General features: G+C 45.9%; 1 protein-coding gene across 1 annotated transcript in view; it reads left to right on the top strand.

Annotated features, from left to right (window-relative positions):
- EPDR1 (ependymin related 1) overlaps nucleotides 1–14,503 on the top strand; it is a 46,581-nt gene that overhangs the window by 19,617 nt on the left and 12,461 nt on the right. Inside the window, exon 2 of the mRNA XM_074945334.1 lies at nucleotides 10,416–10,624. Within this exon, the coding sequence (XP_074801435.1) occupies nucleotides 10,416–10,624 (209 nt within the window). The remainder of the gene's footprint in view (nucleotides 1–10,415; nucleotides 10,625–14,503) is intronic.

Here is a 14,503-nt window from a genome sequence, read left to right as displayed (position 1 = left end):
TTGCAAACAGGGTCCTATGGTTGCACCAATTCTTATACAGAGGAGGCCAAGTGGGGTTTCTATGGGAAGATCGTAGTTTGCTGGTTATGATTATACTGTCTGTATGTGTGTATCATTTTTGTATTTGAAGTTCTGAATATTGGCTATGTATTTGTTTGATTCTACGTATCCTCAGTGAAGCATTTGGTCAGCTTCTTGAGAAAGGACTATTCTCAGTAAGTGCCCAATCAAGAAACACTTAACTGACATGGACTTCGGGAGACACCAATCCACATCTGAGCTTTCCTGGGAACATTCAAACTAACATGTAAACAATAGCATCAGCCTGTCAAAAGCTGAATCATTCATAGATATGTGACTTGCCCAGGTGACTGCAAACTCCATCTTGTTAAGGGGATTTTACAAAGGAGAACAAAAGGGTTTCCACCCACAAAGGAGACTATATAAGGCCCTGTAAACCCCACCATTTCTTCTTCAGCTGGCTTAAAAGATAGCCTCTACACCCCAAAGAGATGCCTGAAATAAACTGGAACAAAAGACAGTAACTACAGGGGTGTGAGTGATTGCTGGACCCAAACTAGGAAGGAGTCTAGTCTATCAAAGAAGCTTATTGGAACATCTCTGAGGGTGAGATTTACCTGCATTTAGTTTCCTACTGTATTAGGCTTAGACTTGCATGTTTTATTTTATTTTGCTTGATAACTTACTTCGTTCTGTCTGTTATTACTTGGAACCACTTAAATCCTACTTTTTATGTTTAATAAAATCACTCTTGCCTCCAGTTACTTGCGTTGGCAGGAAGGTTGCTGGTCTGTGCCTTCAGGCAGGCATACAGAGAGCTCCTGCGTCTTTGCCAGTCAGCCCCTGACTAAGACAGGCTCCCTTCTTTTCTCCCCCCTCCAGGCTTGGCATTGGCTGCAGGTATAACGGGGTGGAGCTAGATTAACCCACAGGTGTTCTTTAACCCCTGCTGTGCCCAGCTGCACTCTCCATGAACCTTCACACATCCCCCCCACCCATGACCTCCTCTGGGATCTGCCCCCCCTCCAACTGCTCTCCACCATCCAGTGGAAAGAAGTTTGAATTCAGATGGGCTCTGTCTCTCCCGGCCTGGTGCTGGATGCGGAAGGAGAAGGGCTGGCGGGAAAGGTACCACTTCATGATTCGGGGATTTGTGTCCTTCATGGCATGGACATGGGGGGCAAGGTTGGAAATGAGGGTGAAGTGCGCACCTGGAAGATAATAACGGAGCGAGTCCATGGCCTACCTTACCGCGAGGACTTCTTTCTGGATTACCGAATAGGTCTTCTCTTGCGGGAATAGCTTCCTGCTAATATATAGAATGGGGTGTTGGACACCCCCTACCACCTGCGATAGAACTGCTCCTAGGCCCATGTCTGAGGCATCTGTTTGTAACAAGAACTCCTTGGCGAAGTCAGGGCTGTACAAGACGGGTTCCTGAGGGAGAAAATGGAAGAGAAAGCGGTGATCAGTTTCTGCGCCTGACCCTTCTGCTCTGGGGTAGGATTGTCCCCAATGTTAACGATCCCTGGAGTTGAAGCCTTCATTGCCTGTGGGGCCTAGTTCAGGTTCTGGTGGGTACAGTGTTATTAGCAAGCTTTCTGGGGCTTTCCATGGTTTTAACAGGTTCACATGGTAGATTTGTCGTACCTTATGTTTGTCTGGTTCACCTGCCCCACACGCCGGATCACCTCATACGGTCCTTGCCAGTGGGCCAGGAGCTTCGACTCCGAACTGGGCAACAATAGCAGCACCCAGTCACCGGGCTGAAACTCTCGGAGACGCGCCTGTTTATTGTAGGCTGCCTCTTGGGTATCTTCGGCATGTAGGAGGTTCTGCCTGGCAGACGAGCCTAGAGCCTGAAGTCTCTCCCGCAGGTTTAAAACATACTGCACCATGACTGTTGCTCCTCCCACATTTCTCAAACAAGGTCTAAAATCCCCGGTGTTGCATCCCATACAAAAGCTCGAACGGTGAGAAGCCAGTGGAAGACTGAGGCATTTCCCAGACCGCGAACAAGAGAGGCAGGAGCAGCTGGTTCCAATGTTGGACATCCGTCAGGATGAACCTTCAGAGCATTGTTTTTAGGGTTTGGTTAAAGCACTCCACCAGGCCATCCATTTCGTAGGGTCTTGGTTTTAAGTAACCGGCAAAGCTACTTGATCGTCTGAGACATAAAGTTTGTCCTTTGATCTGTCAGGATTTCCCGGGGCACCCTGACTTGGGCGAAGATGTTCATAAGTTCCATAGCCATCCCCTTGACATTCATGGAGCGTAGCAGCACTGCTTCGGTGTACCAGCTCACATAGTCCACCACAACAAGAATGAACTGGTATCTGGCAGCGCTCTTCTCCAGCGGGCTGACTATATCGACTCCAATTTGCTCAAAGGGTACACTTATAAGTGGAAGGAGGATGAAAGGGGCTCTCTCAGCTGGCCGAGGTGCAGGGAGCTGGTGCTGTGGGCATGAGGCACAGAAATCTGCCACGTCTCTGTAGACCCCTGGCCAAAGGAACTGGGCTAAAATCTGGGCTAACTTTTTTTCCCTTCCAAGATGCCCAGCCACGGGTAGGGCATGGGAGAGTTGCATAATTTCCTTACAGTAAGGTCGGGGCACCAAGAGCTATGTTGAATCTCTTCAGTTGGTTGATATTTATGTATGTGGTACAGACGGTCACCTTGAAACTCAAAGCGTGGGAACCATCCCACTTGGTGGGGTTCGACAGTCTCCCTGTTCACTGCCGCCACCTGGGTGTATGCCCAACTCAGGGTATCGTCAGCCCGTTGCTCCTCCACAAAGTCAGAGAGGCAAGTCAGGATCTCTGATTTGGATAATAGGGAGAGCTCCCCTCCTGGCTGGGAGGGGGCCTGGTTGGCCTGGGTTGACGCTGAGGACTGGGACATCCCTTCAGCAGGGTCAGCAATCTCCCCTACCCTGCAAGGGTCGCAGCTTCAGGCCGGCCAGTGGCCTGAGGTAGGGGCCCTTGACCGTTGAACGGGGTCCCAGCAGTTCCACTAACAATTCCCCAAAATAGTTCGAGTCCCTGCCCAAAATAATTGGGTAGGCCAGTGTTGGGGCCAGCCCGACCATCAGGAGCTCTTCGCGTCTCCCCATTGTTAAAGTCACTTCTGTGCAGTGGTAGGCCCTCACATCCCCATGCACGCACTGTAGCATAATGTGCCCTGAGTTGGGCTGGGATTAGGCACCTCTGTACTTTGTACCAGGGTCTGGGCACACCCTGAATCTACTAGTCCCATCACTTCTCTCCCATTTACCCACAGTGTGATGGTCAGTTTTGCTGGGTCCCCAGCATGTGCTCGTGCTCACGGAGTCCAGATCTTCCCAAAGCTACATTTCATGTACGGACATTCTTTGGACCAGTGCCCAGAACAGCCACATGTGAAACACTTGGGTGGCACATGGGGTTTCCTACTTGGGTACCTAGGTGGTCGGGTCATGATGGGTCTCCCCGAGTTCTGGGCCAAGCAAGGGCCCTGGCAAGGCCACTGGTGGACCTGTGGTCTCCCAAGCTGGGGTGCGGGTAAATGACTCTGGACCTCTGGATTGGAGAGCTCTGGCACCTCTAGATCCTTGAGCCCTCCAGAGCTCTGAGAGGGAGGAAGGATGCTGGCGTTCTTCACGATCCTGGGGTCCATGAGTGGGTCCGTCTTTTAGGGACATGGGGCTCTTATTTGCAGCCGAATGCAAAGGGGGTGCCGTTATGGGAGACTGGCCAGCTAGGTAGTTCTCCATGAGTTGGATGGCATCCGTTGTGGTGTCAGGGTGATGCCGCAACACCCACTCTCTTCCCCCAGGGGGCAGGATTTGGACAAACAGCTCGAGCAGGACCCACTCAGCAACCTGTGTCCCTGTCTTGGCTTCTGGTTTGAGCCATCTCCAGTATGAGTCGTGCAGCTTCTGGGTGACTAGGCGGGGTCGGGCCCCCAGTGGGTACCAATCCCCCTGGAAGCATTGCCAAAAGGTTTCCTCCGAGATATCTAGGGCGTCAAGGATCGCTGCTTTAACTTGGGCAGAGTCCTGGACGGCGGTAGGATCTAAAGCACGTGATGCAGTCTGTGCTACCCTGGTTAAGTACGGGGCCAGCACGGCAGCCCATTGGTCTCTGGGCCACCGGGCTACTGTGGCCACTTGCTCAAAAGTCTCGAAGAAAGCCTCAGGATCATCATCAGGCCCCATTTTGGCAAGCCTGATAGGGGCGGGGTTAGGCAGCTCTGCTGGAGCAGCAGATTGCAAAATGGATAACACCTGTTGGACCAGCTGTTGCTGCTGCTGTGTTGGGCTGCCAATTTGCGATTTAGCTGCTGCTGCTGCTATGTGGCCATCTGCTGCAGTAGTTGTTGTTGCTGTTGATGCTGGGTGTTTTCCTCTGCCATCCATTTCAGCAGCTGCTCCATCTCCATTCAAGTGTTTGTCCCCGGGACTGTCTCTCTCTCTCTTTTTTTTTAAATTTCCTTCAGCAGGGACTAGGGTGATGCCCACACTCTCCACCGTTTGTGATAGGGGCTTCAGTGGCCATGAAGCCTACTGGCTAGATCGTTGGTTAGGGAGGGCTGAAGGGGCACCTGAGCTCTCCTCCCTCAGGTCCTGACCCAGGGTCCCGTGTCGCTCACCCCTAAGCAGGGGAGATGGACCTTTCTCCCAGCCGTGAGGAGGGCTTCATGGCCTGTTTTCCTGGGCTGCTCCCTATTTAAGTCCTTTTAGTTTGGGGCGTGGCCCCTCTAGTCCAGTTTTCCCACAATTGGGGCTTGTCTGCAGGTTCCCCTTGGCCGGGGAAGACTTATTTGCCTCCAGTGGCTGCGTTGGCAGGCAGGTTGCTGGTCTGTGCCTTCAGGCAGGCATACAGAGAGCTCCTGCTTCTTTGCCAGTCAGCCCCTGGCTGAGCCAGGCTCCCTTCTTTTCTCCCCGCTCCAGGCTTGGCATTGGCTGCAGGTATAACGGGGTGGGGCTAGCTGAACCCACAGGTGTTCTTTAACCCTGCTGTGCCCGGCTGAGGTCTCTGCTCCTTCACACCCAGTCTTTTCAGCCTCTCAACAGAAGACTTTTCCCCAACTTTTTGAACCCTCTCTAGTTCTGCAATATCCTTTTATTATTTCTATTTGTACACTATATGCCCTAGGAGCCCCAGTTGTGCGAGGTGCTGTACAAACTCAAAGATTGGGTGGCCAGTACTACACACAGTGTTGCAGATGAGGCCACACTATTGATTTATATGAAGGTATTATAATATTTTTGTTACTATTTTCCATCTCATTTCTTATGAGTAACCCCGTTGTCTTTAAGGGGACTACTAAAGGCCCCAATTCAGGGAAGTACTTAAAGATTTGCTCAGATGCATCCCCATTTAGGACAGAACATAAGCACATGCTTAAATCCCACTGAAACACAAGACAGTGGGCTCTAACCTTGTGTTTAAAGTTAAGCATGTGCTTTAAGTGCTATGCTAAATAGGAATGAATTTAAACATGTTTCAAGTGTTTTCCTGAATCACATCTTAAATTAGAATGGATTATTAAAGCTTGCTAGATTAGGCTCTATATTATGGAACATCAGTTGGCCCACAAGAAACAGCAAAGAAAACGATGTAAATCTTTTCTTACTGAAAAACGTAGTTTCCTGTCATTTTTGGCAAAGTAATTAATCTAATTTATGTTACAAAAATCAAAAGAATAAAAGGTTGTATAACTTTTTAATGAGTTTTTTTCAGTAAAATCACAGAAATATGTAATCCTCTTAGTTGATTTAGCTTTGACTTTTCAGGTTTTGATTCTTTTCTTATATTTAAAATTTTCTTTTTACCTGAACTTCATAACTAACTGGATTAAGCTGCCTATGTCTTTCCGTTCAAAACTTGTATTGTCAAAGTTCTGTTTATAACTTGTTAATTAGATACCTGACACTGAAGGCTCAGGCTCCTTGGAAAAGAAAATCCTGTAAAATCTGAGAACATTTTTGGTCAGTCTAAAAAGTACTGCATTGACACAACATTTGATTACATGTACTGCCACATGTATATGTACAATACCGTATTTGTACAATATATTATAATTCTGCATCTTTGCCAAACATGTGAGATCAAATATGGTAATTACTGTTGTTGAAGTCAGATACACCAGAAGAAAAACACAAGTCTGAAATTACTGAAACATCATGGGAAAGAGGAATGGAGTTCCCAGAAGTATACCAAAAAAAAAAAAATGAATGCTTCACAGTTAGGAAATGAGTTGGCCAGAGATTTCCAAAAGCAGATGAAGTCTTCCTGACCTGAAGAAAGTATTTATCATCTGTCTGAATGTCTACTCAGCAGCTTTTTGTCTCCTCTACAATGTTCTTATTTAAAATTAAAATGAAGAGATTAGCTGTTGCTATCATCATTTAATGAACTAGGCTTGTGAAATACACTGATCAATATTTTGTTTAGAAAACTGATTTGTAAAAAGAAGCAATATTTCTATGAAAGTTGTGGTATACATTATCAAACAGGGCATAAGAAAGCCAAAGAATTAAGGATGTAGAGCTACCTGTAGGTTTTGTTATATTTATCAGAATAGAAACACTTGTTTTTTAAAAAGTGAAATTTCTATCACTTCTAGTTGTGAAGAAGGCTTTCACAATGTTTTTAAACCAATTGCACCAATGATCTTTTTGAAAATGCAGCTAGACAAATCTAAACAATACCATCAAGACAGAGGTAGATTATCCACACTTCCAGTTATTTTAGTGGAGGTGAAAAAAATTAACTTTGAAGTTCATTTGCAACAATTTAAAATGACGTCGTTCACATCTGAACAACACATCAGCAATAATAATAATACTAATATATAACATTCTGCCTTTCACCTTCCAAATGCTTTGTAAACATTATTAGATAATATAAGGCCTGACTGAAGTGAGAGGGAGTATTATGTTCACAAAAGGAGAAGTAAACACTATATACATGCCCTAATGTACAGGATTTTATTAATTTTAAGTCATATAAAAAGGGACTGTAAAGGCTTTTAACAGAGTCCCTTTAAGTACACAGCATAAAGTAGGGGAGAGGAAGGGAAATAATCTAAACCATAAAGATAGAAACTGGACCAAGTAGCTCCTTATAAATTATATTTGAAGGCGAGGTATAAAGAATTTTGGGGGTTGTTTTAAGAAACTGTTTAAGAAATGAAATTATTAACAGAATAATAGTAATTGTAGATAAAGATTCCAACTACATTTACTTTTTAAAAAACAAAATATTTGAAAAATCCGTTCTCCTGCAAAGACCTACTTTCAGGAATCCATGCTTCCCCTTAGGAAGCCGGTGACATCTCAAGCACCTAAAACAACTACAGGGAGTACATTTAGGACTTGGCAGGAAAGTAAAAGAGGAAATGGTTTTCAATTTTTTTGTTTTAAAATATGCCAGGTTGTCCTTTTTAAGTCTATGCACATTTTGTTATTAATTTTGACTGGTAAACAGTTCTTTTTGTAAAATAACAATTTAGCAGTTCACCTTCAATAATGTGTAATGAAATACAAGTCTGGCAAAACTGCAGAGTACCTTATGTTCACCATGTGGAGGCATATAGACATACACAGAAGCAATCCTCACTGTAAAAATTAGGATAATAGGTATGTCTGAATTTTTTGTAAGACCTAGGGAGAGTATATTTATTTACGGTATAAACTTGTTTACTTGCTTTATTATCTAAGATTATCACGCACACCTCTGCACACCAATGATTTCATTGTGGGCATAGTAGTCTATTTTGTTCTATTTAGAGTCTTATTCTGTGCTCATCACTTTAGTATCAGAGTGCCCTCCAGTTGTGCATTAAGCGACATTACTAACCTCTGTAATGAGTTTTTCTCATCCTCTCCCCAGGGTGAGAAGTGTGTACAGTGAAGTATCTTGTGTTGTTAGGGTTTTTTATTTTGTTTTATTAATATACACATTGCTAGGTATTTATGTTTGAGAAAGCAAAGTCAACTAAATGTATCTACAGGGTTTGGCTCCAATTCTGCACATAGCTATACACACGCCTAACTTTAAACATGCAGGTCGTCCCACTGAAATTAGACTGACTACTCACGTGCTTAAGGTTGAGTACATGCATAAGCATATGGAGGATTGAAGCCTAAGGTACTCTCCACTTGAGTAAGGGTGGCAGAATATATCTCTTATGCAATATAAATAATATATAATTTGATTTACAAAATACAGGGTAAAACATATTCCTTTCCCCCAAATACCTTATAATATATGAGAGACAAGACAGAGAAGGCAAGACACTGGATAACAGTTCAGGGAAAGGAAGGTGTGAAGAGATGATTGTTAGGGGAAATAAAGTAGGAAGAATTTCCACAGAAAATAGGTTTTGAGGAGGGATTTGAAGGAAGAAAGAGAAGTGAAATCCTTTAAAACCAGAAAGGATGTAATGTGTATGTCACATCATTTTAAAAGATAAATCAGCATTTTTATCTTTGGTTAATTTGCAAATTTTCCAGATGATAATTCAAGGTCAAAAGTTATTGCTATGCCATGAGACTCAGCTGCATGTGTGCAGCTCACTTTCCCAAAGGCATTCTCTTTCTCTCTGAATCTCAAGAAGCCACTGCTGAACTTATGCAAGCAGAAGGGGAAGCTGAGCTGGATTTAAACCCTTAAAATCTGATCCTGAAAACACTAAAGCATATGCATAATTGTACTTACATGAGTAGCTCTACTGTATTCAGTGAAACAGAAGTTATGCACATGCTTAAGTGTTCACAAATTCAGCATTTTACTGACCAGATACCAGGTAGTTCTCCTGACCCCTATCACAATGGTGTGAACTTTTCTTTCAACAAAGAGAATGTAAATTTACTTTAGGCCAGTAATGATTCTGTGGCAATTTTCGCAAGAATCAGGATGTCTTAATCAACTTCCAGTTTGTCTAATTACAGTTCACTTACCTACATTTCCCCCTGTTTTTGGATACACTATTCTTCACTTTCTCTCTTGAGCTGCTGTGAGTGTTGCTAAATGGCTTTTAACCACTGTTAAATGTTTTCCATGTTTTAACCTTTAAATAACTTCACCTGAGCAGTGGGTGAAGTGATTCCTACCTATATATATTTTATATGGTGAATTAATAACATTTTGAATTGCATTGACTTCCACCTGGTCTTATGTAATATTACATTAAAAAATTACATTAAAAGAATGTTCAGGGTTGAAAAGTCAAGCACTCAAAAATTAGGAAATGCCACAATTAAGGTTCCCCATATGCATTATGACAGAGTCTTTAATTACATAATCACACCTATTTTTTCCACAGGACCCCTACATCATTCCACAGGACCCCTACGTCAGTGCAGGGGATAGATGGTACTCTGAGAATGAATCAAGGTTGTATAGTGAGTAAGGCTGTTGTTTGTAGGAGCCGTGCCTCACTCGTTGCAAGGGTTGTGAATGAGGCAGGTGATTCCAGGAAAAGAAGAAATGGTTTTCTGGTTAAGGAAGTTGAATGCCACCCTGAAGAATTGGATTCTGTCTTTTCTTATACTTCAGAGTTGTGATCTGGCTTAATCATTTAAGCCAAATACTTACATTAAAACGTTCACAGATGGCCATTAACTTTGTGCTTAGTTTCTACACTTGACACCAGATTTGCAGAAGTGCTGAGCGCTTACAACTGCAACTGGACTGAAAAATCTGACTGGAGCTGTGCTTTGAACATATAATATGCTGTACACATGCTAAATACTCTGGAAAATTGTTCACTATGTGTCTCAAATTGGGCACCCAAAATTAGAGGACGTTTTGAAAATTTTGGCTTTAATTGCCCTGAGCCTCAATTCCCTGTGCCTCAGCTCACATGGTAAGACCTGTGAAGGGACTAAGCATGCTCACTGAGGACAGAATCTTCAGAGAATTTAATCACTAAACTCAAACAAGTTGAGCGTATGAAAACTGAAATTTTTCAAAGGCTTATACCTTGCCCAAATTTGGACAGACTTTCACAGGGACGCAAATGATATAACCCTGACACAAAGGCCATCCTCCTGCCAAATGTCAAGCCCTTGCTCCACAAAACTGGCAGGTGCTAGGGCTTCTAAACTAAAATATTGTTTAAAAAATGTAACCAGGGCAAAACATATTTTCCCCTCATCTCATTCTCAGAAATGGCTGAAGGACTTCAGCTGAAACTTTTTTTAAAAAAAATAAAACCCTCATACTGAGGCAGATACCCAGTATAGAAAATTTCAGCCAAAATGGTTAAAATTTGACAAAGTTATAAGCGACTAAAAACAGGGTGTTATAAAGAAAAGTCTCAGGCAATGTTAACTACAGGGAGTGCTACCAGCTGTAAAAACATCATGAACGTTAACTGTTTTCTTTTTTTAAATGTTTCAGATTCTTTGAATATATATTTCTCTATAAAGATGCAGTGATGTTTCAGATTGAACAAGTCACAAAGCTGTGCTCAAAGATTGCTTTGACTGAGCCATGGGATCCTTATGATATTCCTGACAACTCCACTTATGAAGATCAGTACTACATCGGGGGGCCTGGAGATGAAATTATGGTACAGGAATGGTCTGATAGAAAACCAGCCAGGAAATGTAAGTGTTTGGTTTGGTTTTGTTAAAAAATGTCTGCATCTCCTTTACCCAAGATATAATTTTCCAGCTGACTGTTAGTATTGGCTTTCATATTACCACAAAATTTGCAGGAAGAAATAACATGTAATAAATATCCAGCACATACTGTATATCATATTCATTGTATTGTATTAAAGAAAATGTCCCCATTATCTAAGAAGGGTTAAATATCTACAGGAGCATATAATGGAGTTGTTTGCATATCTCAGACAAAGTTTGGGATGAAATCACACCATTTTCCCATTAGAGTCCAGTAATCTGAGCCCAGAATTATTCATAAGAAAATCTATAATATAGAGAGACTCTTTCACAGTTTAAGGAGTAACTGCACGTGACCTGTGTGGCTTGGAGATTACCCAGTGTGACCCAAGGACTTCTTGGAGCCAACTGACAGAGGGCATTGGGGCTCCATAGGGTTTTATAGGGCTCCCTTGGGTCAGATATATGCACAATAATCACTGAAGGGTAGCATGTGAGGTCTCTGCTGAGAGCCAGTAGCCCAATGGTAATCCTAATCATTTAAAAATGTGTCCATGGATAATATTTGAGGAGTTACGTATCTGAACTGGAAATTGTGTTCTTAAGGCCCTGGTGTTAAGGCAGATTACCAGGAGGTGACATACCTTGGGCGGGTTCCTTTCGGGCACGGGGTAGCAGATGCCTATCTCCCTGTATGGCCATTTGGGTATTGTGTATTGTGTGCCTCACAATGTAGACCTATTTGCATACCGAGCCAGTTGTTGATTAAGAGATTGCAAAGTCTACAAGAAAGGAGTATATAGGCATCCTGTTTATGAATAAGGACAGTGGATTGTTCTGATATTTCTATGGGTGCAAACACCCTGGATCCTTTGCTGAGAAGGCAAATTGACACCATGTTTTGCCTCATGAAAATTGGGTCACAGCCAACCTGGCTGAAAAACACTGGAAGGACCTTGGGTGAGCATTGCTCTACAAGACATGAAAGTATCTAGTTAATTAAGTCCGGGTTCTAAAACATGTTATGATTTTATTTGATACGTGACCATTTGCTTCCAATACTTCTACTTGCTATTACTTGAATCACTGTGCTTTGTTATACTAAATAAACTTATACTTGGTTTCACTATAAACATATTGTGACAAAGTTCCTCCTCTACCTTGGTGGGTCTTGTGCTTATTGGCGGATTTGCTCGCCTCAGAGATTCACAGCAGCCCTCAGTTTGGCTGTTTTCATGAACCCACAATCCAGGTCAACTCCTCCTGTGTCTGATCAGGAGTTGGGAGGTTTGGGGGGAACCCGGGCCCGCCCTCTACTCCGGGTTCCAGCTCAGGGCCCTGTGGAATGCAGCTATCTAGAGTGCCTCCTGGAACAGCTGTGCGACAGCTACAACTCCCTGGGCTACTTCCCCATGGTCTCCTCCCAACACCTTCTTTATCCTCACCATAGGACCTTCCTCCTGGTGTCCGATAATGCTTGTACTACTCAGTCTTCCAGTAGTACGCCTTCTCACTCTCAGCTCCTAATGACTCTTGCTCCCAGTTCCTGACACATGCACCACAAACTGAAGTGAGCTCCTTTTTAAACCCAGGTGCCCTGATTAGCCTGCCTTAATTGATTCTAGCAGCTTCTTGATTGGCTGCAGGTGTTCTAATCAGCCTGTCTGCCTTAATTGTTTCCAGAAAGTTCCTGATTGTTCTGGAACCTTCCCTGTTACCTTACCTAGGGAAAAGGGACCTACTGGGGCTAATATATCTGCCTTCTATCACTCTCTTGTAGACCTGGGTCAGCTGGGTCAAGAGCTCTGGCTTGGTGGTCGGGGATGGCTAGCAGGCGAGCTCCCTCCCACCCGTGCTTCAGGCCATCCAGTGGAGCGTGGGTCCGCTGCTCTATCTCGGCGTTTACCTTTCTGCCACGCATCCCTCTCCGCCGGAGAACTGGCACGATTTAGAGGGCAGGGTGATAGAGTGGCTCCAGAAATGGACAGAACTACTCCGGTGTCTTTCCCTTCGAGGGAGGGCACTGGTGCTTAATCAACTAGTCCTGTCCATGCTCTGGCACCGGCTCAACACCCTGGTCCTGGCCCCGGATTTCCTGGCCAACCTCCGGACGTTGATTCTGGAGTTCTTCTGGTCAGGACTGCACTGGGTCTCTGCAGGGGTTCTCCATCTACCCCTAGAGGAGGGAGGGCAGGGCCTGAAGTGTCTCCGCACTCAGGTCCATGTCTTCCGCCTCCAGGCCCTGCAGAGGCTCCTTTATGGTGCAGGTAGTCCGGCGTGGAGCGTACTGGCGCACGCCTTCCTGCATCGCTTCCGGGTGCTCCGATATGACCGGCAGCTCCTTTATCTCCATCTGAGAGGTCTTCCGCGAGACCTCTCCGGGCTGCCGGTCTTCTACCAGGACCTCCTCCGGACCTGGAAACTCTTTGCAGCGACCAGGTCCGTGGCGGCCTCCGTGGGGGAAGACCTCCTCGCGGAGCCCCTGTTACACAACCCCTACCTGCGTGTGCAGGCGGCGGAGTCCCCCTCGGTGCGCCAGAGGTTGGTCCTGGCAGAAGTCACCAAAGTCGGAGACCTCCTGGACTACGACCGGGGAGACTGGCTGGATCCCCTGACGCTCGTTCAGCGCATGGGGCTCTCCAGACCTCGTACTGCCCTGCGCGTACTTCAGGAGGTGAGGGCCGCTTTGCCGCCCGCTCCTCGGGTTTACCTCAACCGGGTCCTGCGAGAGGGCACGCCCCGCCCACCCTCCACCCCAGGCCCTCCAGACCTTTTCATCGGGCCCCTGCCCCGTGGACCCGACCGACCCCCCCGCCCCTTCACCGTGAGCCAGCTGCACGATCTGCAGCCGGTCCGGTTCCAGACCGCGCCAAAACAACATCTCTACACGCTCGTGCTCCACACCCTTCATGTCCTCACCCTCGCGTCCCGCCCTGACACAAAGTGGCGGGATCTCCTGCCACCTCTAGAGGGTGAGGAGCCCCGGTGGGCCAGCCTCTATTCCACCTTAGTCCCGAGGCCCGCCGGGGACATCAGTTGGCGGCTCCTTCACGGGGCCGTGAGCACGGGCGTGTACTTGGCGCGGTTCACCCCAATCCCGGACACCTGCCCTTTTTGCGGCGTGAGGGAAACCCTGGTGCATGTCTACCTGGAGTGCGTCAAGCTGCAGCCCCTATTCTGGCTCCTCATGAATGTTTTGTTAAGATTTTGGTTGCACTTTTCCCCTCACCTCCTTATCTATGCACTCCCTGTCTGTGGCCCCACTAAGTCACGGGACCTCCTGGTGAACCTCCTCCTGGCCCTAGCTAAAATGGCCATCTATAAAACCGGAGTGAGGAGGTTGGCCGATGGAGTCTCCTGTGACTGGGGGGCCTATTTCTGATCCTCCGTCCGTTCACGCCTCCAGGCAGAGTTCCTCTGGGCGGCGTCCACTGACTCCCTTGACACCTTTGAGGAGCAGTGGGTGCTGTCCAGGGTTCTCTGCAAGGTGTCCCCGTCTGGTTCCTTCGTTTGACCCTTTGACCACACTCCTGTCCCTGTTATTTCATTAGTTGTCCCCCGCATTTATTTGGTGCCCAGGTCCTGTGGATCCCCCTCTTAGGCTGGGCGGGGGGAACCTTTAGCAGTGGGTGGGCTTCACCCACCCACTTACCGGATCCCAATAGGATCACTTTCTTGTAGCCATCTGGCCAGACCCTGTCACAATATCTAAGTGCTGTGCTTTAAGCAGAGCCGTGATCTTAGGTGTAAATGGTAATCTGGGATGTACTGTTTCTTTGGAAACGGCAAATCTGTGAATACTACCAGAGTCCAGTGTATCAGGGACTGGACACTCCAGGGAGAGGCTTGAAGATGTCGTTG

Source organism: Natator depressus, chromosome 2 (genome assembly GCF_965152275.1).
Source record: "Natator depressus isolate rNatDep1 chromosome 2, rNatDep2.hap1, whole genome shotgun sequence".
Taxonomy (NCBI): Eukaryota; Metazoa; Chordata; order Testudines; family Cheloniidae; genus Natator; species Natator depressus.
The sequence above is the reverse complement of the archived record's forward strand: the minus strand, read 5'-3'. Positions and strand labels throughout refer to the sequence as shown.